Raw genomic sequence first — 22,602 nt, 5'->3', positions numbered from 1 at the left:
GCACAAGAAAGATCACTACATGTCACTTAAGTCCACATGCATTGGGGAAAACACAGGGAGATATGTCATTTTGACTTTTCATTTCAGGTGCAAATGGTCCTAAAGTCATGTCCCCAAAAGCAGAGCTGCTTCTTCAGAGGACATCTTCCTAGTCTACATTTATGTGTTGAGCTGGGTAGGAATAGACAGACTAAGTAATCACTGAAAAGATGAACAGTGAGAAATGTTACAAAAAGAAAATGGATTTTTAAACAAAAAACCTCTCCCTATGAAAATGAGCAGTGGGCTATTTCCGCTTCTATTGGAAATGGAAGAAGGTCAAATGAAATGCTTGTAAAGACGGCCAAGGATCTGAGCCAGGCAGCAAAGCTCTGCTACGGCCCCATCAATATTCCAACTCCTACGGAGTACGCCGACCTGCCATCAGTTTAAAGTCACTGTCCCATGCTGACATTTCTCTTGCAAACTCCGTGCTGCTTCCTCATCCGCTGTAATTTAGCATGACAGCTTTTGTCTCCAACCTAACTGAAAATTTACAGCAGCTTAGAAACCCAGGCCTAGAGATGCCCGGGAAATGTGCTCCCCTCCCATCTTCAGAGACTTGTTCATATGCGATAACATTTAATGCAGTTAAGCACAATTGTGTCTATTTGTTTGCAGAGTCAGCCCCCACCTTCTCTCTGGAGGAGGAAGAAGGGGAGGGAGGTTTTCACTCTTTCTTTCTGAAACTACTCAGATTTGGAAAACAACCATCAACTATAAATGATAGAAGCTTAAATGTGTTGGGGAGGGTGTTCTTTTCAGAATATAGCTGAAATCCTATAACCATTTATCTGGGGGTAAGACCCATTGATCTCAGTGGCCTGGTTCACTCATCATGCTAAGCCAGGGCTTAGGAGATCTTTCAGCATCCTCATTGTGCTGTTGTGTTGTGTTGTGTTGTGTTGTGCTGTGCTGTGCTGTGCTGTGCTGTGCTGTGCTAAGCTAAGCCAGGGTCTGGTCCAAAACTGGGCTTGTGGTTTAGGTCTCCTGAACAAACCATGAGCTGTAATCCATCGGACAAATCTTGGTTACAGCTCATGGTTATTCTGGAGAGAGCCATGAGCTTGGGTTTGGACAAAATACTAAGCCAAATCATTGCTTAGCTCAGCAGCAGGACAAGAAGAAAGGAGCAAAGAAAACCACAATCTTCTTTCCAGGAGTCCACACATATTCTTGAGCCCTGCTGCCATGGTTTGGCTTATCGTGATATGCAAACCAAGCCAGTCAGACTTACTTCTGAATAGACATGCATAGGTTTGTGCTCTAAGGGGCACATTACAGACCTATTGAGCATCATTGATAGATACTGTATTCCTAAGAGATGTAAATGAGGATGCAAGTGGCTTTTGTTAATCTTAGGTGATTACAAAGGAAAAGGAAAAGCACCTGCTCATGCAGACAGCCCTACTAATGGTCAAGCAGTGTGCCTGATAGCTGGGGACAGAATCAGAAGCACAACCCTATTCCCCAGTAACCATAAATCGACCCCTACACACCAGTAACACAGAGAGATAGATTGATATTGTTCAGGAACTCTTTTTCTTTTCCTGCACGACTTGATAACTTTTTGATTGCAGTGTCATCATTCACTGATCAGTTTGTTTCTCCAATTCCATAAACCATAATCTAACAATACTTTGTCCAGATGTGTGTTGTTAAAAAACCATGACCACATGTATTTATGCTAATGTCTCTATAACAGAGAAAGAAAACAGTGGCTTGGATCTTGAGTTGCTTTTCTTTTCACACAGGTTGCAATTTCTGTCAACTGTCTCCTTCATATGCTCCTCCCCATTAAGAATCGTATCCTACACCATTCCCTGGAACTTCAGATTTTTGGGATGCAAAGTGGTGAGATGGGAAAATCCTTTTCCATACGGGTGAAGTCTGTTTTGCTCTTAGAAGAAAAGTTTGAGTTCAAGTCAGAAAAGTTAATGTCCTTTGCAGCATATCCCTTTGAAAAAGGTATGTGTTTTTACAGCCCTCTAACCAATAACATTTTGTCCTGATTATGGTCTTGCTTCCCATGCAAGGAGCAATGGTCAAGGGGAAAGAGTATTGTCAGTATGATCCATGCAGCCTGTCTGGATTCACAGAATGCTGTGTAAGATAGTAAGTCTGCAGGCTTGAGTTTGCTGGTTGATGCAACAGGCTGATGCAATACTTTCTATGGAGGTGCTGGGTGAGAACGACTCAGCAGTAATGTGCTGACAGTTGATTGGCTGTCATCAGTTTAAAAGGGAAACCTATCCAGCAGTAAAGGTGGTGGTGTAGAGGAGTGTGGTCAGAGAGAAGGAGTCTTCCTATTTGCTTTAAGGTGCAGCCAGGTACTCTGTCTGACTGTATGAACTGCTTCTGTAGATATTTGTATATATTTAGCTCACAATAAATAATACTGCACTGAAGAACCTGGAACTCTGAGCATTTCTGCTTAAGCACCGCGAGGAATTCGTGACACAGCCTCCTGTAACTGATGAATCCATGAGTTACTGAGTTGATGTGAGAGCCAACTACATGGACAAATTTGTCCAGTGACTATTGCACCATCTTAATGACGTATGAATTGTGAATCAGCATGCCTGATTTTTAAGCATGTACATTCCTGATGGATGGTTTATAGCAATTATGATTTATTTGATGTGAATCTAATTGAGACACACTAAACTCTTTGCAGACTTAGAATAAAATAGCTCCAGTATTCATTCATGACCCTAGCTCTATCTACCAGTCATAAATTCAGTATCGATTCAAGTCATTTGAGTGGCAAAAGGATCCATTTTACACCTCATCCATCACTAACAGCTTCCAAACCACCAACTCCTTTTAGTAGTTATACTTACAAAATAAAACTCTGACAAGTCTAATAAAGATATAATCAATTGGCTATCCTGGAAGCAAAGGATGTTTATATCTTCCAGACAGAGTGATCTTTTATCCGAAACAACAAATATAAAAACAACAGAAGTGGCTCACTATTTTTCAAATAATAATTGAAACTGGGAGACTGCAAACAGTATAAATATTACTTTATTGCTTTGTTTACCTATAATGAATTACAAAAACTTCACTAAAAGCAAACTGAAAGAAAGAAAATTGTGGGACTCTGGAGCCCCATGAAAAATAGCCATTATGGGTTTTCACACAAGACCTCTAACTCAGATACTTGTGTCAATAAATTCATTGCCCAAACTTTCCTTAGCTAAAGCAAAGCTTTGTTATCCTTCTTTTTCCCAAATGAAACTCTGAACAACAAAGTCTGTTCTTTCTGAAAGGACTTGGTTATTAAATAGATCACACAAACATTCCAGCCAAAGTCATTTGACTTTGCTTCCATGTGGCTGTGCCCCAGCCCCGTAAAAAGGACAAAGGTAGCACAGAATGAGGAAGCAGTGTTGGGGGAAAGAGTGGAGACCAGTTGGGCTTAGCTGTACAAACCTTGCCTTCCTCTCTTGACAGGAGTGGAGGAAATTCCTGCTTCCTTGGCCAGGGCTAGTTCTACCATTAGGCAGAGTTAGGTGGCTACCCCTGGCATATGCTAGTGGTTGGGGAATGCTGGTGAGGGGTTTCCATACCCTCCAACTTTTTGAGAGGGCAAATCGGGACACACACACACCCCTCCTGCACTATGCCACCACCACAGCCCTACTGCTGCCTTATCTTTGCCAGCTCATGCCCTAGCAACCTGAGGCCCCCTTAGAGCATGCACTATATGGCAGCCACATAGGGACATTCTGGGTGAGCATCTCAGTGCCAACAGCAGGCCTGTCTCTCACTCTCTCTGCCATTGCAGCCTTGGTCTCTATGCCACAGCCTCCATCTCCATGCCACTGCCACTGCTGTCACCATACTTCCAGAGGCCGCTGCCACTCTTCTAGAAGCTGGCACTTTTGGAAGTGCAGCAGCAGTGATGGAAGAGAAATTGGGATATCTGGGATTGCGACTGGAAGCCAGGGCGGTTTCTGTCAATCCAGAATGTCCCACTCAAAATGGGATACTTGTCTGGTATAGGTTTCCTGTATTCACACCCGAAGCTAGTCTGCTATGTCCCATTACCATTGGTGAAACAAGATTCTGCATGCCCCATTGGCTTCTGATCTTGGACTTGTGGCATATCACCTCAGAAAGCAAAATGTCTTAGATGGATCCTGGCCCTGGAGCAACTGGCCATCAGAAAGTCCAGGGCAGAATGCATCCCTCAAGCAGTAGAGAGAGCAAGGACTAGGAGCACAAAACCCTAAGCCCACTACCCACCTTCCACAATCCTTTGGGCTGGAGCTCAAGAAAACAACTTGCAACAGAAGGTGCACAGCAAATTGTCTCCTGACGCTAGACGAAGTGACCTTAAAGAGACATTGACTCTTTCTTCTTCTTCTTCTTCTTCTTCTTCTTCTTCTTCTTCTTCTTCTTCTTCTTTTTCTTTTTCTTGGGACTGCGATGAAGGGGAGAATCGAGTAACACTTGAGCAGCATTTATTCAGAGTCTGGTGTTTTATCAGATGCACGAGATTTCATATCACACCTGAAATATTCAGTGTCTCTCACATGACAGCTAGCACTTAAGAGTGTCAGACTCAGGTTAAAATCCCATCTCAGCCATGAAACTCACTGTGTAGCTTTGGGCCAGTCATTGCTTCTCAGCCTAACCTACCTCACAGGATTGTTGTGGGGATTAAATGAGGAGGGAGGAGCCATGTACCTTGAGCTCCTTGGAAAAATGGGTGGAATATAAATGAAACAAACAAACAAATAATAATAAATATTATGTTGTTCTGGACTTCTTAAACAATAAAAAGACTTCTGTTTTCCCATGCTGATTGTTTGGCTTCCTATTTCTCCTCTCGTATCCTCCTTTACAAATTAAGCCCGCCATGTTGTCAACTGGCTGCAGTCCCATTATGAATGCTTACTGGCACGCATCAAGTTCTTAGCTTGCCCCTGACTGATTTGTATTATACTGATTGATTTGTACCATCCACCCAGGACCTGCAGTGATGTTTCCCGTCATCCCATTATTGGGCTTGGCCTGCTAGATGATGATGCATGAAAAAGGCTTCTGGAGACTGTGATGGGATTTGGCCGACAAGTAAAAATACACTTACCACCCCAGGCATTTAAATGAGTAAGACTGCCAGGTTTGGTATTTAGTATTCGTATATTGTTGTTCTTATTGATAGTTTTAATTAAAGGATTGTTTTAAAAATTGTTATGTATATGTTGTTGCCAGTGATAGACTTGTGCTATTCTGTAGTAATCCAAACATCCAGAGAATTACTTTTGGTTAGCTAGACATTTAATTTTAGCAATTTACTAAGAATTGCTTGTCTACCTACAAGTAATCTGATACGGGCACATGTCAAATAAATATTTGGGGTGAAACCAGTCATCCTTCCAGATGAAGTGTATATTGAGCAATTGCCCTGATTTCTTTTCACAAAATATGTACAGGGGTTATATATCACCAATATGTTTCCACTGTAGTTGTCCATTGCTTTTTTAATCAAAAGCTCTGTTTTTATGTAGATTTGTTATGCAATAGTGGTATTTAGTCATTGTATTTCTGGTTCAGCTGGGGGAGGGGGCTTATACAAGTGTAGCCCTGCTGAGGTGGTAACTTGCTGGTTGAGCTGGAGAACTTCCACATCCTAATTTGCTTACTCCAACCGATCTAGGATTAGGATTGCACCTTTTACTATCTTTGTTTTTGGAATTGTTTTATGGCTGTGGTATAAATGCTATTAATAAATAGAAATAATACTGCTTAGAAATGTAAAAGAGAGAGCAGAAATAAACAATATTTAGTACAGTTATATATTATTTCTCTACTAGAAAATACATCACAAATATAATCTGTCAGAAATTAATTTTGCTTTTAGTAAAAAAATTCCCCATTACAGACTTATTTATTAAATTCCAAGAGATAAAATATGCAACACCATGAAGTGGTAAAAAACAATCAGAAAAATGAAAGTGTTATCTATGAGAGGTTAAAATAAACCTTTTCAAATGAGAGGTTACCAGTTGACATTGTGTATATGAAACAGAACGTACTGAAATGCTGTCCCTGGAAAACTCTTTCATGAATCATAATTGAGGTGTTTGGTTTTAACAGATGACAAATACATCCTTTTGTGTGTTTTATTCCATCTGTGTACAGGTTAGGAAGGTGGGCAAGCTATTTTCTTTTGTGCAGCTCCCATTCATTTCAAAGGGGCCTTGCAGGAGACCTCGGTGGATAGTGTCCAACCATGTCATGGTGTTGGGATCAGCTAAGACTAGCTAGGGATCAATTAAATCTAGCTTAGCCCTGACACCTGGTTTTGGTGCCAAGACTCAAACGATATTCCACCATGTAGCTAATCTTGCTTTTGCTGATACTGTTTCAAGCCTTATTTCTTGCCAAAACAATTCCTGGCTCTCTTTCTTTTTTAAAAAAAAGAATAAAAATCATAGCAGCAGCTATGAAACTGGCCTGCTGTTTCATGTTTTCCTCTGAAAACACAGAAAGAGGCCAGGTTAGATTATTTCCACATGATTTCAGTATTCCATTCAGAAGGTCACTGCGATCTTCAGACCTGTTCTGTTGGCAGCAAAATGGATGTGGTTCATGCCAGCTAAGCAGCTTTAAACACATTTCCATTACTTCCCATGGTATTCCTAAGGCTTCTATTTCCAGTTGTCAAAGATACATTGCTTCCCACTTGTCTGGCAAAAGACATTATGGAAAGATCTGCATCAAGTTTTCATTTGCTGTCTCATAAGACTGTAGCCAACCTGCTCCTTTCCTCTCAGTACTCACTAGTGACTCCCTAAGTCTGCCTACTCCACAAATAAATCGCTAATGTCTTTGGAAACCCAGTAAAACTTGTGGATTTTCTTTATTTGTAGAAAATCCACAAGTTTTACTGGGCTTCAGGGAAAGTTATCTAACTGCAGTCTCCTTGATCTGATGGAGGCAAATTGGAAATGCCCGTTACATGGACCACAGTCATTTGGAAAGATACCCTTTGGATAAATTGGAAATCAGCCTTGGCTGAAGACTCCCAGTAATAGATACAATAGGGTTCCAATTTGCTGCAAAAGCATATCTGATTCTTGAGTTAGCTGAATATTGATGCTTAGTTATTAATTATTAACTCATTATGGGAATGAAATAATGTCAAAGGCCCTTTCTAATGCCTTTTTAATAAAATAAAAAGATAAGCAGTACATAATAATTTGGGATGGCAGAGAAGGCCTTCTTAAAGTGTCTTATTCTCAGAATGTGTAATGCCTCACAAAGGGCAAGATCTGCTTAGCCTCTTCCCTCATTGTTGTTCTTCAACTGAAGCTCTCCTGTTTCGGCAAACACTTCATTAGTCACGCACATGCTTTTTATGTGATACATCTTTGTTTCAGAATATTCTTCATTGTTTTCCTTTTTATGCTGTGGTTTTATTTCTTTGAGGGAAAATGTTCTGTTGGAACCACACAGACTGATGCAAGGACATTGGCAAACATGTTTCCTAACTAAATACAGGTGACACCCTACTTACACAGGGATTACGTCCTGGGCCCCATGTACATAAGTGAAATGTGAGTAATTGGGAGGCACCCTGAAGAGTCCTTGTGCCTCATGAGGAGACCCTTCCCAGAGCCCAAGGAGGACATCCTCTTCAGGCTCTGAGGATGGTCTTCTCACGATACAGAGGCAGTGGCGTAGCGTGGGGGGTGCAGGGGGGGCGGGCCGCACCGGGCGCAACATCTGGGGTTAGGGCAAATCCATGGGTTAGGGGGCGCAAATCCACGGGTTAGGGGGCGCAAATTACTTGCCTTGCCCCGGGTGCTGACAACCCACGCTACGCCACTGTACAGAGGTGCAGTAGGACTTTGTTGAGGCTGCTCATCTGACATGAAGGAAAACTTCCTCAAGTCAGCTAAGCAACTCAACAAACCCCCACTGAGGTGACCCTCCCTGCAGCCCAAAGAGGATGTCCTACACTGCCATAGGTGATTAATGCATAACTTCACCAATGCCACAAACTATAAGCTGTTCTTTGTTACGTTAAAAAAAAAAATGAAATTTGTGTAAAGGTCATAATTTGTATTTTTTTGAAAGGATTCTCTATCCTTTATCAAAGTTACAATGGAAGGCTAGAGAAATAAGACATTTTGTCTGGACTTCAGTTTGAAAAAGCTTTATACACCTTTGCCAACCAAAAGAATAGTAACTGGCAAACCTGTATCATTGGATTGAAGAATCAAAAAGGAAATTTTACGCAGCGACAACAATGCTCCAAACACCTGAATTCATACCACTAAAACAGGCACGTCCAACTCTCAAGAGACTGCGAACTACTCACATTATTAAAATACTAGCTGTGATCAACCCATTGTTATTTTCAGGCAATGTGGTTGAGCTTTTTTAGGAGAGCCAAGGCTATTGAGCTCTTGTTTTTTTGGGAGGGGAGAACACGTCACACAATCTACCATGATCTATCATAGACATTCTGCGATCTACCGGTGGATCACGATCTACCTGTTGGACATGCCTGCACTAAAAGATTGAAAAGATCCATCTTATAGGCCTCAGTATGTGCCTCAGCAATGTCACAGGCTCCATTTTAGAAAAAGCAAAAAAAAAGGAGGCATTGGCCTAAAATCATAAAATAAACTGTTTATGGGGAAAGCTTAGTATGTCAAACCATCTTCCAAAATATATAGAATTTCTCCTCACCTCCTTCTGTGGATCCTTTATGAGAAATGCCACCAACACTATCAAAATTTTCAATGTTTCTTCCGTATTTCTAAAGTTGTTGCCCCCTGAATCAAACCCTCAGAATTCAAAATCACTTTTGCATTGTACGAAATACTATGATGATTAGAGCTCAGCCAAAATTTCTTTGGAGACATTTTTTTTTTGAGAAAGATGATGATGATGATGAATTTCTAAACCCCCCCTCTTAAAAAAATCTGAAAGCCACTATGAAGAATTTTCTGTAAATACTCTTTGTGTGTTTGGTGGCCAACATTCCCCCCACCCCACAATGCCCTAGTGCAAGGTCAAAGGCAATGTGGAGAACACTTTCTGGCTAGGCTGCCAAAGCAGTAACTTTTCCTGTCATTTGTAGTAGGGAGGGAGAAGAATCATGGGGCTGATGGAGAAAAAGGCTGCTGCCACTGCCAAATGGTGGCCCCACCTCCAAGTGAGAGTTGAATAACTGCTCTGAATGATCATCCTCCAATTCCTCTGCCCATAAATCGAGTGGAGAATACATCATACGGACAACTGTGGGAAATACAGGGATATCACAGTACTTGGATTAAAACAACCAAATAATGTAGAGCAATGAAGACCTATGCTATCTGGCGAAATTGAAATGATTTTTGCCCAAGGCACACTGTAACTGGAATGAGTGGAAGCAAACCTGCCTTAGTTAATAGGATTTCACTAGATGATCTCAAGGCCCCATCCATCCTACAATATTGAAATTGTTCAACTGATATCTGCAGAATTAGAATGCTTGCTTGTGGAAGGGAACAAACCAGGTTTCTTTATCCATATGAGAATGTATAGATCCAAGAAACATAACAACCACTTCAAAACTTCTGGCATACTTAGTTTCCTTTACTTTGCCCCTTACTTTCTTTTGTTCTCTTTAACATATGACCCCACAACAGGAAGTCTCCCCAGGCCTGTAGATAAAAGATTTATGAGGCTATTCATTCAAATCACATCTGCAAGTTCCACCTTTGAACTAGACTACAGATCATCAATTTCTTTAGTGGGGGAAAAAAGATAAATCCTACCTTCCAGCTTCTTTTTTAAAACAACCAAGGGATCTCATCATTTATGATACTGTATTTCAAAATTGAAAAATACAGGGAGGAAAAGTGGAAAGATCATAGATATGTCTGTTTTGCCACACGTCTACCCTTTGTAAACCACACTTGAGAGGAACACACACACACACACAGTACACACAAACAGCACTCAGTTACTACAAGCATGAACTGAATTAACTAAAAAAATTAACTATCACAAAATACAGTGATTGCCACAAAAGTAACTGACTTTCAGAAACTATTAGACAAATTAATGGAAGGTAGTACTATCACCATCCATCCATGATAATTAAATGGAACTTTCATATTAAGAAAAACAAAATAATGCATCTTTTTGAAATACTCCTTAAAATCAGATGCTGGGAAAAAGGTCACAGGCAATAGCTGATGCCATCATGCCCTGCTGATAAGCTTTCCAAAAGTGTCTAGAAGACCATTGTTCACTTGATGAACCTTTGTTCTGACAAAACATGAACTTTCTTCCAACAAATTCATGTTTTCTGTTATAATAGGAAGAATATTATTGATGAAGAAAACCTGATTGCCAATCCCACAGCATCTAACACAGAAACAAAATAGAAGCCTCACGCAGAATAAAGTGCATTTAGTGTCATATCTAAGGAGAGACTTCTAATAATGGAAATCGGATATTTGCGGTACACCTATGTGACTTACACATATTTCAAAATCATATTTTAAAACACTTGTATTTTTCAAATATTCTATAATACATGGCTGTTTCATGCTTCCTTTCCTTTCCTCAGGCATGCAAGAAAAATAAGAGGGAGAAGAGACAACAAATGAGAGCTGCTATTCAGGATCAGGCATCAGCACCAGAATCCCAGCTGACATCTTACTTCCCTCCCTCCCAAGCCCTACACCAATATACACCCTTCACATGGAGGGGGCAGGGGGGATTTTAAAATATGAACCACGGAATGCATCCCACCATTATCAGATTCTGCTTCTTTGTACCATCTGATTGAAAAACTAATGGACTTCCTTTATACACAAACATTTTCAGGATACAGAAGTATTAGCTCTGAACAGAATTAGAAGTCATTTAAGGAATATTTATTGCAAACACTAAAATATTTTAAAGTAAAACCCTGTTTCCATTTTCCTCCACTATTAGCTACCGCCTTGTGATTAATACGCCCCCACAGCAGAAGGACGCGTGGATCCAGATTTGGCCTCCACAGTCACTTACGGACTAACTGTTAAAACCATGTTTGTGGAAGACAATCTTACTCTGCTATGAGTGATCGCCAAAGAAGAAGAAGAATATATTCATGCTTCCTTCCTCTTTCCCAAGCAAGCAAGTATTCCAGCTTGATTCCACTGTCATTGTTTCTGTTGCAAAGGCACCGTGTGGCCCATTTGTGGAGTGTAATTTAACAATGTTGCTTACAAATAGAACTTTCCCCATTTGTGGTTTTCAAAACAGCGATTTTCCTTCATTATATATCACTGCAGTTGCAGTACAAGCTTCCTTTCCGCCAACCCCTGGGAATATTTACTGACCAGCAGGAAATAACACAAAAACATTGCACAACAATATGTATGTACACAACGCATGCAGCTAATGACTTAGGTAATGGATACTCAGGCTACACTGTGCCTTTCAGCCATTTCAAATGCAGCATCTCTGTACAGCAAACCTGTGGGGTGCTGTTCCAAAAGAAGGTGGTTCATAATATAAAGTGGTCTGCATTTGGTAGGCCAGTCTGGTAGATCAGTATTACAGGCAAGCAGCACTGGGGAATTCTGCAGTGACAGGGCCAAGGACTCCCCAAGAGCATAGCCCTTGTTCATTTCAGTGATGGTTACATAGGAGAAGTTACAATACACATATATTAGAACTCTTTCTGTCACACACAGGCACAAATACACTCTGAGCAGTCACTGCATTGGCTCCCATTTTTCCATTTTAGCACACCAGAAGTATGCAAAACATATCTAGGAAAAAAATTAAGTCATTTTGTTTGAGATAGTCCCTTCACATTACCAAGAGGCCAGGGTGTGCCTGGAGCTGCCCTGATGAGCTGGGTGCTATATGGGATTATATATCAGTTACCGTATTTTTTGCTCTATAAGACTCACTTTTCCCCTCCTAAAAAGCAACGGGAAATGTGTGTGCATCTTATGGAGCGAATGCAGGCTGCGCAGCTATCCCAGAAGCCAGAACAGCAAGAGGGATTGCTGCTTTCACTGTGCAGCAATCCCTCTTGCTGTTCTGGCTTCTGAGATTCAGAATATTTTTTTTCTTGTTTTCCTCCTCCAAAAACTAGGTGCGTCTTGTGGTCTGGTGCGTCTTATAGAGCGAAAAATACGGTATGCCATAGAAACACATAAGAAGAGCCTGCTGGGCTCGAACTAAAAGGTCTATCCAGTCCAGCATTCTGTTCTCATGCTGCTCAACCAGATGCCCAGAGGAAGCCCACAGGCAGGAGACAAGTACAACAGCATTCCCGTCGATGCTCAGAGTGAATGCTGTGAAGCTGAAGCAAAAATAAAAGCTACTTTCAAATTTCATTCCAGTGTTCTATTTGTCCCATGTTTCAAGGTGCTCACTCTGTGGAAAGAGAAGCTACAATTATTGGTATTTTCTCATCAAGGTGAATATTTTAACGATCACCATATCAAGGACATGCGTTACAAACCCTTTCTTGTTTGAAGAATGGCACGCAACACTGTCTCCCTAGTTTCACTGAACTCTCAATTTCCTACCATCGGCGGTGTTGAAAGTATTATCAGAGACCAGCCATTTTGCTGGTTTCTCTCAAATCTTCACTGAAAGGAAATTCTTTGTGTTAAACCCTGATCCTTGAACAAGGCACTGGGAGTCAGCCAAGCAGTTTGAAGAGTGAAGATTCACTTTGGCAATGTCGAAAAAAGAAAGAAAAAAGAACCACCTCATTTTGCATATGTTTGATACTTGGATGGCAGGAGAGGGAGAGAGAGAAACAGCCTGGCATGAATGAAAGTGATGATCCAAGGTTTCACTGACACATCAGTGCACATTAATACACTTTGCCATTTCCTTTAGCATGTGACAGTCTACCTAGCCAGAGGACAGCTTGGGAAAGAGAAAGAGGGCTGCCAGTCCCTCTTCTAATCCAGGACAAGTGACAGCCAAGTTACACTCAGTGAAACTGCAACATATCAACAGCTCTATCAGGCTAGAGGCACATTTTGACATAATAATGAACGGCTGGGAATGAGCTACTTTTATCTAGGTCAGAATGAGAGATCACAGAATGTTGCAACATGTTAGTGGAGGACAGGAAGGGTGGGGGGAGAGGACATCACAGCAAAGCATTCAGGATCACCAGGAGAATTTCCTAACAGTGTGAGGAGACAAACTCATTAAATCTCTTGACATCAGCTAATTTTTTGTCACCCAAATGAAAGGCAATTACTCATCTGGCATATTTCAACACTGTGGCACCAAACCCCGATTCTGGTTCAAACAAAGAAGATGAAACATATTTCATAGCAACTTCATTTGTAAGGAAATGCTAGACAGAAAAGGAGTAAGAAACAGGCGTCTCTGATAGCTAGAGCTTGGTACACACATCTGCAGACATTTACAACAGGCATGCTTCTGCAGAGAATGTGAAGCAAGAGATCAGGAGAATACATTCCATTTTAAAGGGGGGGAGAGGGAGAACTGCCTGCTACTTGGATAGGGGTTAGAATAGTGTGGAAGAGGGTGGCTGCCTTTAAAGATATATATTTTCAGTGCAATTCAAGGAATGGTGGAACTGGTTTACTAGACATGAAAATGCAAACAGATTTTGGAAATGGATTGGCGAGATTAAATATCATTCATCATTAACCGGAATTTGACACACAGGTGGAAAGTAAACCTGTGAAGTGAGAAAGCATAAGGTCATCCCAGCATTCTTTACAAATTCATTGTAGTAAAGCCACAATCCTAAACAAATTTACTTGCAAGTGAACCTGCAATCCTAATCCCACTTCTCTGGCCATAAACCCCACTGAATTCAATAACACTTACTTCTGATTAGACATGTTGGGATTGTCTAAAAGGCCTGTTCCCCCTAACAAAAATCCTGCCTATGCCCCTGGCTGTTAGTCACCATTGTGATTTATTATTTAGAAAGTGCCTAGTATGTGCTGGGGGCTGTTTAGAAATTAAAAAACGATTTTAAAACCAACCTAGTCCCTGCTTCCTCCAGTTGGCAATCTGAAAGGTAAGCCCCGTTATATCAGCAAATTTACTCCAGAAGTCAAGAGTAAGGGGCCCTGAGAAATCAGGGTAGTGTTGCACATGTTCCCACTCCTTGAGCAAGTATTTATCTCTGTGATTTAAGAACTGGGGTGTTAAAATATTCTCTTGAATCTGTTCCAGCTGATGAAAGTGGCATTTATTTTCTTCCTGCCACATGAAGATGCTACCACAGCCATCTCGACCCTTAAAATCTGGCATTAAAAAATCAACTTTTTAGGAAAAGGAGGAATCGGCCTTAGGCTGCAATTTTACACTGCAGTCATTGTGTTAAAAGTCTGCGGAGCTATTCTCTAGTTTGTAGGATATAGATAAAACTGTGATATACATCCTATTAACCACATCATTAACAATGAATGGATAAATAAATACATTTCAATGAGAAGGGCATCAAATACTGTAATGCAACACCATACATTTTCTCCATTGTTCCCAACAGAGAGCTGGAACTTAATTCAAAGCCCACAAATTATACTATGCCCCTGTGAACACCAGATACACACTACACACATCCACACTCCCAAGCAGGTTCATTGAAACTGTTGCATGTAGATTGTGTGGAAAGAACTTGTGGAGAGAGAAGAAAGGTGACTCTAATTTATTTGTGAACCTGCATTGGTCGAATACCTATTAGCACAGCAAAGGAATAGGAAACCCTTCAACTCTCATCAGCCCCAGCTAACATGGGAAGTGGTCAGGGATGGTGGGAGTTGTATTCCAGCAACATCTGATTCCCCATCCCTGAGAAAAGCAAAACCAAGATGGGCATTGTTGGCACAGCCCCAGTTACTGCTTAATCTGCCCATGGTTCTCCCCATCTATATGTCCCTTATTTTTCAGGCAACAAGATGAAGAAGATTTTGTGCAGATGTAATCCAGATAAAACAACAGAAGATGCCCGTGTCAGAAAGACAATCACAGAAATGGGCTCTGTATGTATATTTATCATTACTTCTGACTATGAATTATTTACTCACAGCACAGTAACAGTAGGAACCGCTATCCTGAAATTACCTTACAGATTCAGATTCCTTACTGCTGAGGAATGGAAGAAACACATGAAATAGTATTAATATGCTTCCATGTCAGTTTGGGTCTTGGTCTCTTTGCTAAGGCTGCCAATAGGATGCCAAGATTGTGCCAGTGTGTGTGTGTGTGATCTGCTTTCTGTCACTTCAGTGATGTCAGGCAATCATAAAACACAGTTTAACTGGCTGGTTAGGTTGACTTTATGGCTTCTCAGCACCGCTGGGGTAGTTAAAAGCAGACATAACATGTCAGTAAATCCAGCCCATGGGAGATCACTGCTGCCAAACGCCAAGTCTGCTTTGCAATACAAACAGTTGTTCATTGAAAACTAGGGCTGAGCCCAACCTCCTCCCAACACTGGCCACCAAATAACCAGCAGATGGCAGTGACACTTGGCAACTCCCTGCCCGGCTGGGATTCATGCCAAGAGCCAAGGAATATAAGGCCCTGATCCTATTACCCATCCTCTGAGCTATAGTCAGTCCCCATCTGGAAACAAATGCAAAGATTCACACAGCTTTATTTTCAAAGGCAGCAAAAGTAATTACGAGGGGGCTTTTTCTCGTTGTTGTTGTTTAGGAAGGAAAAGGGAGGGTGGGGGAAGCTTACCAGACCAAATATTTCATTTCCTTTAAAATAATCTCTCTCTCTGCAAGTGTTAACAGACTGTACAGACATTTTACAAGAATAAACCAGCTTTTTGGATTCTTATCTACAAATTGAAGAGCCTGGGGATCCTTAGTGCAAACTACCGCTGACCCGCAGCTTCTAAATCGGTAAACTTTGGATAGCCTAAGCGGTCCATTAGAGTCAAACAGATGTCCTCGATCTGCTTAATTTCCTCGCGAGGCATCTCATGTCGCCAAGCCTGGATGCTGGCCGGGGAGACCTCTCCTTCGTAAGGAAGGTAGAAAAGGTTGGTGGATGTGGCAAATAGGATTTGGTTTAAGCTAGCGGGAGACAGAGGGATGCCCAGAAAGGCATAGATGGATTCGGCCACCTTCTGGGGGAAGTTGACTAGGTCTTCAAACTTGAGCAGCCGGTAATTCTCCGGCAGCAAATCCCCATTGAGTCTCAGGGCTGCCGCTGTGTTTGCCAGCCACAAATGGGACATCACAGAGACAGCGTTTGAATTTGAATCAGAGAGTTCCTCCCTCAGCGATTCATATTCAAAAGCATAGCCTGCATTTAAACTACACTTTTCTTTCCTGCCCTCTGCTTTAAACAGCATCGCTAAGCGCTGGGGAACCTTCCTCAAGGAGTAAAGGCTCGGCTGGCTTTTGTGCAGTACTGAGTAGATCCATGCCCGGGGGTCTCGTACTACATAGAGCGCTCTCAAGGAAGGGCCTATGATTTCTTGAAAGAAAGGCAGCTTTAATGTCCAGCTCCCACTGCTCAGGCTAAGCACGGGGCGTGCGTTTGGATAAGAGGCTATGTGTCTCCTGAGCTCCCTAATGTAATCAGCATCTTTCTCTGAACTCCCTCTCAATCGGCTTCTTTGCTCCGCTATGGATTCTCTTTTTCTGGGCCGCCGCTTTTTGTCCAGTCTGGCAGCAGGATGCTGCACAGACTTACTTCTGCTGGTTTCATGTAAATGGATATTCTGAAGGTGGAGTTTTGTGTCTTTGACTAGGGAATGCAGCCAGCCCTGGAACAGCCGGAAACGGCCGCTCCGAACATCGGACGCCTTCCACTCGCAGGCATCGACGAAGGAGTCGATCTCAAACTCAGCTTCGGGGACGTCAAGGTAGCCTGAAGGGATCCTGATGTATAGGAAGTCACTGCTGTTGAAGAACAGCTGCTTCAGGATTTCCGCACCTGAGCTGGGCAGGGAGGTAATGACCACATCAGGCAAACTCACAGGGTGTGCCTGGTCCTTCCCTGTGCTGTGCTCCGCACTCATTGCATCGCTGCTCCACTTTCCGCAGATGGGCTGGGTGCAAGAGCTCCACACATCAACCAGCTCGACAAACCACAACGTGATGACCAGGATGAGGATCCAACGCAAGAGTCTGCTGAAGGAAATGTAAAAGTGCCACTGGAAGGCCAGCAAAGCCAAGCTAATCCCTAAGATCAACCCTGCAACAACATTCACTTTAAATCCAAAGGGGAAAGCGATCCTGTTGCTGGGTGCCTCTTTTGCTACAGTTTCGGTGCCCAGGCCAAACCTCGTCACCTTTCCCTGAGTGGCTACCTTGGCATAGCCACCAAAGCCTAAATAGCTGAACCTTGTCCTCAGATTTAGATAGTCTGTAACGACAGAAAGAACTGTTTCTGTATTGTTGACATTGAGAGAAATCTGATACCCTGATCGGGCATCGTCAACAAACCTACAGCTAGAAATATTGACATACGGCCCATAGAAAATGTAGGCAATCCTTGCTACAGTGGTCTTTGCAGAGAAAGTGACGTTTACAAACTGAGTCCACCGCTTTTTGAATTCGGCCGCCTGCTCTGCTTCTTGTATCCTAGCGACAGGGCTATTCCCATGATGGTCGAACCAAAACATTTTATAGTGGGCATCCCAGACGTCCATCATGGCTCCATTATATTTGCTCATAAATTTATATGGTACGTATTTAAAGTCAATGTCAAGGTTATGAAAAAAGGCACTGATGGAGTCAATGGGAGAGTCCTCCTCTTTCTCCACATGGTCCACCACTAGCAACATTTGAGGATTCAGCAGGAGCAGAGAACGGTACACGCTTTTCAGCTTCATTGCTGATGAGTAGGCAGGCGCTGCCTCACCGCTCACAAACATCATCTCCTCGTGCTGAGACGATGTAATGATCTCACCAGCAGCTTCCCCAACTTCATCCCCAGTCCACTTAAGCCACTGTGTGCATTCCCCAAGCTGACCCTCCCAAGGCTGATTGCACTGGCTTGTGGGAGATGGAGCGAACACCAGAACATTATTCAGGTGGCTCAGCTTGGGTCCATAGAGGGCCTCGGAGACAAACACTTGCCCATTTGGAGCAAAGGTAAAAGAGTTCTGATCTGGATGTTCATGGCCTGGGTTGAAGCTTCGCCACCCATCAATCCAAGAATAGGGCTGAAAATGGACTATGTCATAGACAGCACGGCCACCCAGCTTCCCAGATTTAAAAGAAACAAAGGTATTTGTCTGAGCGTTAGGCAAACCTGCTCCGTACGTAACTACCCCCCAGTTAGGGAACACATGCATTTTAGGAGTGCCGTAATTAGGTGGAGGGTGGGGAGTTAACCCCGGGTCGTACCATATGTACTCGGTGTGAAGCGTGCTCCACCTCTGGGCAGTGGAGGGCACCATTGGACCATCCTTTGGGCGGTGCTTTCTAATTTGTTGTGCAAGCCAATTGCCTACCCCACTCTTCAGTACAAACTTATCCAGGAAAACCAGCTGGCTTTCAGGGCCGTAAAACCAATTGTAATTTGAATCGGCTATGCCGACAGTCCTCTGAAAGCCCGGCAGAAGGGTAGCATAGTAAAACCAAAAGTGCATTTTGAGCCAGTGGTTTTCGAGGTTGTTAATCCCAAAGTGGCGCTGTGCCAGAAATATATACTGAGTGATCGATTTGGCGGTGTAGCTACCATAAGCCACGCCTTCGTCCAAAGAGCCATCAACAATGTGGTTGAGCAAAAACATGGTTTTCTCCATCACGTCCACCACGGCGTGTTTCCAGGCATTTGCTTGGGACTCTAGGCCCCCTCCAGTGACCAGGGCCCCAATGAGCAATGCCAGCATGTTAGTGGCCTGGTGGTTATGAAGAAGTTGCTTGCCCCAGGAACGGACTTTGGAATACTCGTACATTTCCTCAGTCGCAGCCCATATCTTGGCAAAGTATTTTTGCCTTCTGACATCATCCAATGAGGCATATAAAAAATCAAAAGCGGTGGCAAAGCCGGTTAAGGAGTGGCCCAGAGGAACTTCGTCACCTGGGGCATTCTCCACCAGCCAGTCTTTGTATCCAGCCATTCTGTCCATATATTCTAGCACAAAATCAAAGGCAGCTTTATCTTCCGGGCACAGGAGGCAGTAAAAGGCTAAAGGAGGGAGATTGTTCCCATATATCTCATTCCACTTGGCAGCAAAATCAGCATGCTTGGGGGGAGGGAGGTAGTATGATGGACTGGACAGCATCACTGACACTGCATTTCTGAGGGCTCTGAAGAGGTGGAGATGGCTGGTGTGAGATTTCTGTCTCAGCGCTGGGAGCTCTTCAGCACTAAAATATAAGCTTGGGTGAAGCACGGCCTTTTTCGTCTTCTGACTAGTCCTGAAATCATCTAGCCTCTGTTTCTCATACGGATCCACATCCTCTGTAAAAGTCACCCAGTCAGAGTAATTGCTTACAGACTCTTCAAAAGTAGAGGCTGCCAACATCACTAAGGCTAGAAATAAGGAATGTCCTGTAAACATTAGAGCCATGATCCATTAGGCAGTTTCCTCCCTTCGGGCATACACCTCTTTCGAAAAAACAAAACCACTGTTCAGATTTCAAACATGAATCAGACTCGCCAGCGTGGGAAAAATACACTTGAAAGCTTTTTACGCAAACCCAGGCGGCAGTAGCAGAGGGGACCTTGTGCTACCAGGTACACACAGTTCTGAGCTGAAGCGATCAGTTGACACAGCACTGGAAAAACGCTGGCGTGCAGGCGCTTAGACTAGAAACCCTTTGGCCACGCTGAAAAGTGTTTTTTGCCCAGAGGGCTAAAAAACAATGAAACCTTTCACTAGCTTCCATGTACATTAGACTAACAAGTAAATTTAATGACAGAAAGGATGTCTATTGAACCATGAAGAAAAACACATCCAGGGTGTTACTCGTGGAAGTGTTCTTATTTAGTTTTGTTTTTTTAAAAAAAATTCATTGATTTCTTCTGTTGTGATAGGATGGCACTGATAACAATACACGTACAGCAAATGAGGAAACAAATGTAATTTAGTGCCAAAGATATGAACTAATGAGTTCAAGTTGCCCTCTTCTGTCCCATTCTCTCCTAGTTCACACACATCCGCAGAAGTTTGTCCTTTATTTTGGTGGGGAAGGGATACTCAGCAAAATGTCTCCATTGGCCAATTTTGGCAGAGCTGCCATCCTTCTCACACTTGCTAACCTCCAGTTGTGAAAACTCTGTTGGGTTTGATGATCGTCTAACAGACTCGCTGCTTTCATGTCGCCTTTCATTATCTTCAGGTCCTCATCAGTCTGCGAAGCCAGACCCTGTCTCTGAGTTTCAATTAATTCTATTGCCTCATCACAAAGCCAAATTAAAAATACGAAATGGGATGCACAAATAGCTGGCTCTGGAATCTGTTCGCTTTGCATGTTGATCTCCTCTGTTAAAACAAACAGACAAACATGTGTCCCTCAAAATGTACAAGAAAAGTGTTCTTATGATAGCCAACTACTGGTTTTGTTTTTTAAAGATCATCTCACTGTAAATAGTTTTTCTACATATTCATGTCAGAAGTAATATGATAACTTTTTAACTGTTTTTAAAATCTACTTTTTAATATATTTTACTTCTAACTGAATAACTGTTCAGTATTCAGAAAATCTCATAAATTGATGTAATGCTTCATTTAGTAAAGCACTATTTTACTAGTTAAGCAAAATAGCCTTCCTTCAAAAGCACAATCTGGACTGCTATTTGCCTGTCATCTTCAAACATAACAGAATTAACAAAAGTTGTTGTTGTTTTAACACCAAGCTGTTCTACAATTAAGACACCCATTCATGTCTCTGTACACTGCAACCTGCAACTCAAACGGCTTTTTTCTTTTTCAAAGGCAAACTTTACAATTTAAAAAATCCCACAATGCAATCGTTGTGCATAACTGTGTACATTTTGCATTTGTGCCCCCCACCCTATCTTCACCTGTGACTTACTAATCGAGACAGTCCCTTGCAAGTCACCAGAGGGCGCTATGAGCCAATTAGTATACCCCCCAAATAAATGTCTCCGGGCTGAAGAAGTTAGAACAAGTTTTTCTTTGCCAACAGCTGCAAATATTTAAAAGTCATCGCCAACAGGAGGTCGGCCGTACAGAACCAAACAAAGAGAAAAAGACCTCATGCTCTCCCTTTACATTGTTTAACAAACGTTTTTAAGAAAGACGTACCTTAAAAAGCAGCCTACTTTGGGGGTCGGGGGTCGTATCCCATCAGCAATGATGCCAGTATATCAAGAGGAAACAGGAGTAGAACTATCCGGTTGCCACATCGCTCCTTTCTCTTCTTCTCCCCTCCTCTTCTAGCTGGATTTGCATTCGCCCGGTTTCGTTTTAAGTAGCGAAGCCTGAACTTCAGCTGCCCATCGAAAGGCTCTGTCCCCAGACCTGGGTGCCGCCTGTCATTTCTCCCGTTCCCATCCTTTGCTCTCTCTCCCCCTCCAAAAAAGAAAAAAAGTGCAATGATGCTGCTACTACGTCTGAGTTCGAACTTCCATCAAGCCAGCTCCGAAACGACTTTCCAAATGGGGAAGAAGGCAGCCAGTGTCAACCAAGAGAAAAAGTGGTCCTGCATGCAGAGCAAGGGACTCTTCTCTTCCTTTTTCTCGAGGAATCGTCACCAGCAGCCTGGAGCCGTCTTCCAGATGCAACTCCTGCAAAGAACTTGACTCCCGCCGCGGCGATCCCCGGACGGGGGATGCTGCTCGACCCAGGGAAGACTCCGCCGGAGGCTTCTCCGGCTGGGACTCCGCCGCGCTCCTTCCCGCTCCGGCTGCTGGCTGGCGGCGGCACCGGCGTCTGGCTCCTTCGCTCAGCTCCGCCGCTGCGGTCGGCAGTTCAGGCAGCCGAGAAAGCAGCAAGAGCCGAGGCGGCGGCGGCGGCGGCGGCGGCGGCGGAGGCAGCAAATCTCTCAAGCCAGGCGGAGCGAGGACGGGTCTTGCCGCTGCCTTCGCCAGAGCAGGAATGTGCTCATTTTCAGCTCGGCTTTGTAACGCCTGCTGGGCGCCCCCTTCCCACTGAGCATGTGCAGAGGCCGCGTACACATGCTCCGCGCCAGACGGTGAAGCCGCTGCCCTTAGCCTGCCCTGAGCTCAGCTCGTGCAAGCTCAGGGGAGGAAAGGAAGGTGGCTGGGGGCAAGACATTGGAAATGGGGGTGGGGGGAGGTGGGATCAGAGGTGTTAGGAGGGTGAGAAAAGGTGCGAGCGAGCGAGTCGAGAGGGGTTATTGCTTTGATCTAAAACCCCTTCCCGAATGTTTATGCAGGCTGAGATTTAACAGCCTCTCCAGGGTTAAGTGGAAATACAGTGCTAAGGAAATTCCGAGGTGTCCTATCGCCAAATCTTCATCGTCAGCATCATCCTAAGCAAGAATGCAGAGCAAATTTAAGAAGCAAAGGTTGCTGTGTTGGTCCATATGGGGAAGGGGAGCAATGCAAAAGCCACATTTCAGCAATAATGGTTTGGGGGACCAGCTTTTGAGTTCTTCAGCAGTCTTCATCAGGGTGGATGAACCCTGA

The 22,602-nt window shown here is 43.2% G+C and overlaps 1 protein-coding gene and 1 long non-coding RNA gene across 2 annotated transcripts; both read right to left on the bottom strand.

Annotated features, from left to right (window-relative positions):
• Nucleotides 1-9,861: 9,861 nt before the first annotated feature.
• On the bottom strand, nucleotides 9,862-14,957 carry LOC310766475. Its single transcript, XR_014550183.1, has 2 exons — nucleotides 10,566-14,957; nucleotides 9,862-10,525 (listed from the first exon to the last, which is right to left on the bottom strand). It is a non-coding gene; the product is annotated as an uncharacterized lncRNA (long non-coding RNA).
• Nucleotides 14,958-15,650: 693 nt separating this feature from the next.
• On the bottom strand, nucleotides 15,651-22,103 carry DSEL (dermatan sulfate epimerase like). Its single transcript, XM_083622548.1, has 2 exons — nucleotides 21,257-22,103; nucleotides 15,651-20,470 (listed from the first exon to the last, which is right to left on the bottom strand). Exon 2 carries the CDS (start codon nucleotides 19,553-19,555, stop codon nucleotides 15,896-15,898), a length of 3,660 nt encoding a protein of 1,219 aa, XP_083478674.1. The 5' UTR covers nucleotides 19,556-20,470; nucleotides 21,257-22,103; the 3' UTR covers nucleotides 15,651-15,895.
• Nucleotides 22,104-22,602: the final 499 nt, after the last annotated feature.

Source organism: Podarcis filfolensis (assembly GCF_964270895.1).
Source record: "Podarcis filfolensis genome assembly, chromosome: 7".
In the NCBI taxonomy this organism is placed as follows: domain Eukaryota; kingdom Metazoa; phylum Chordata; class Lepidosauria; order Squamata; family Lacertidae; genus Podarcis; species Podarcis filfolensis.
This window is presented reverse-complemented; position numbering and strand designations above follow the sequence as displayed.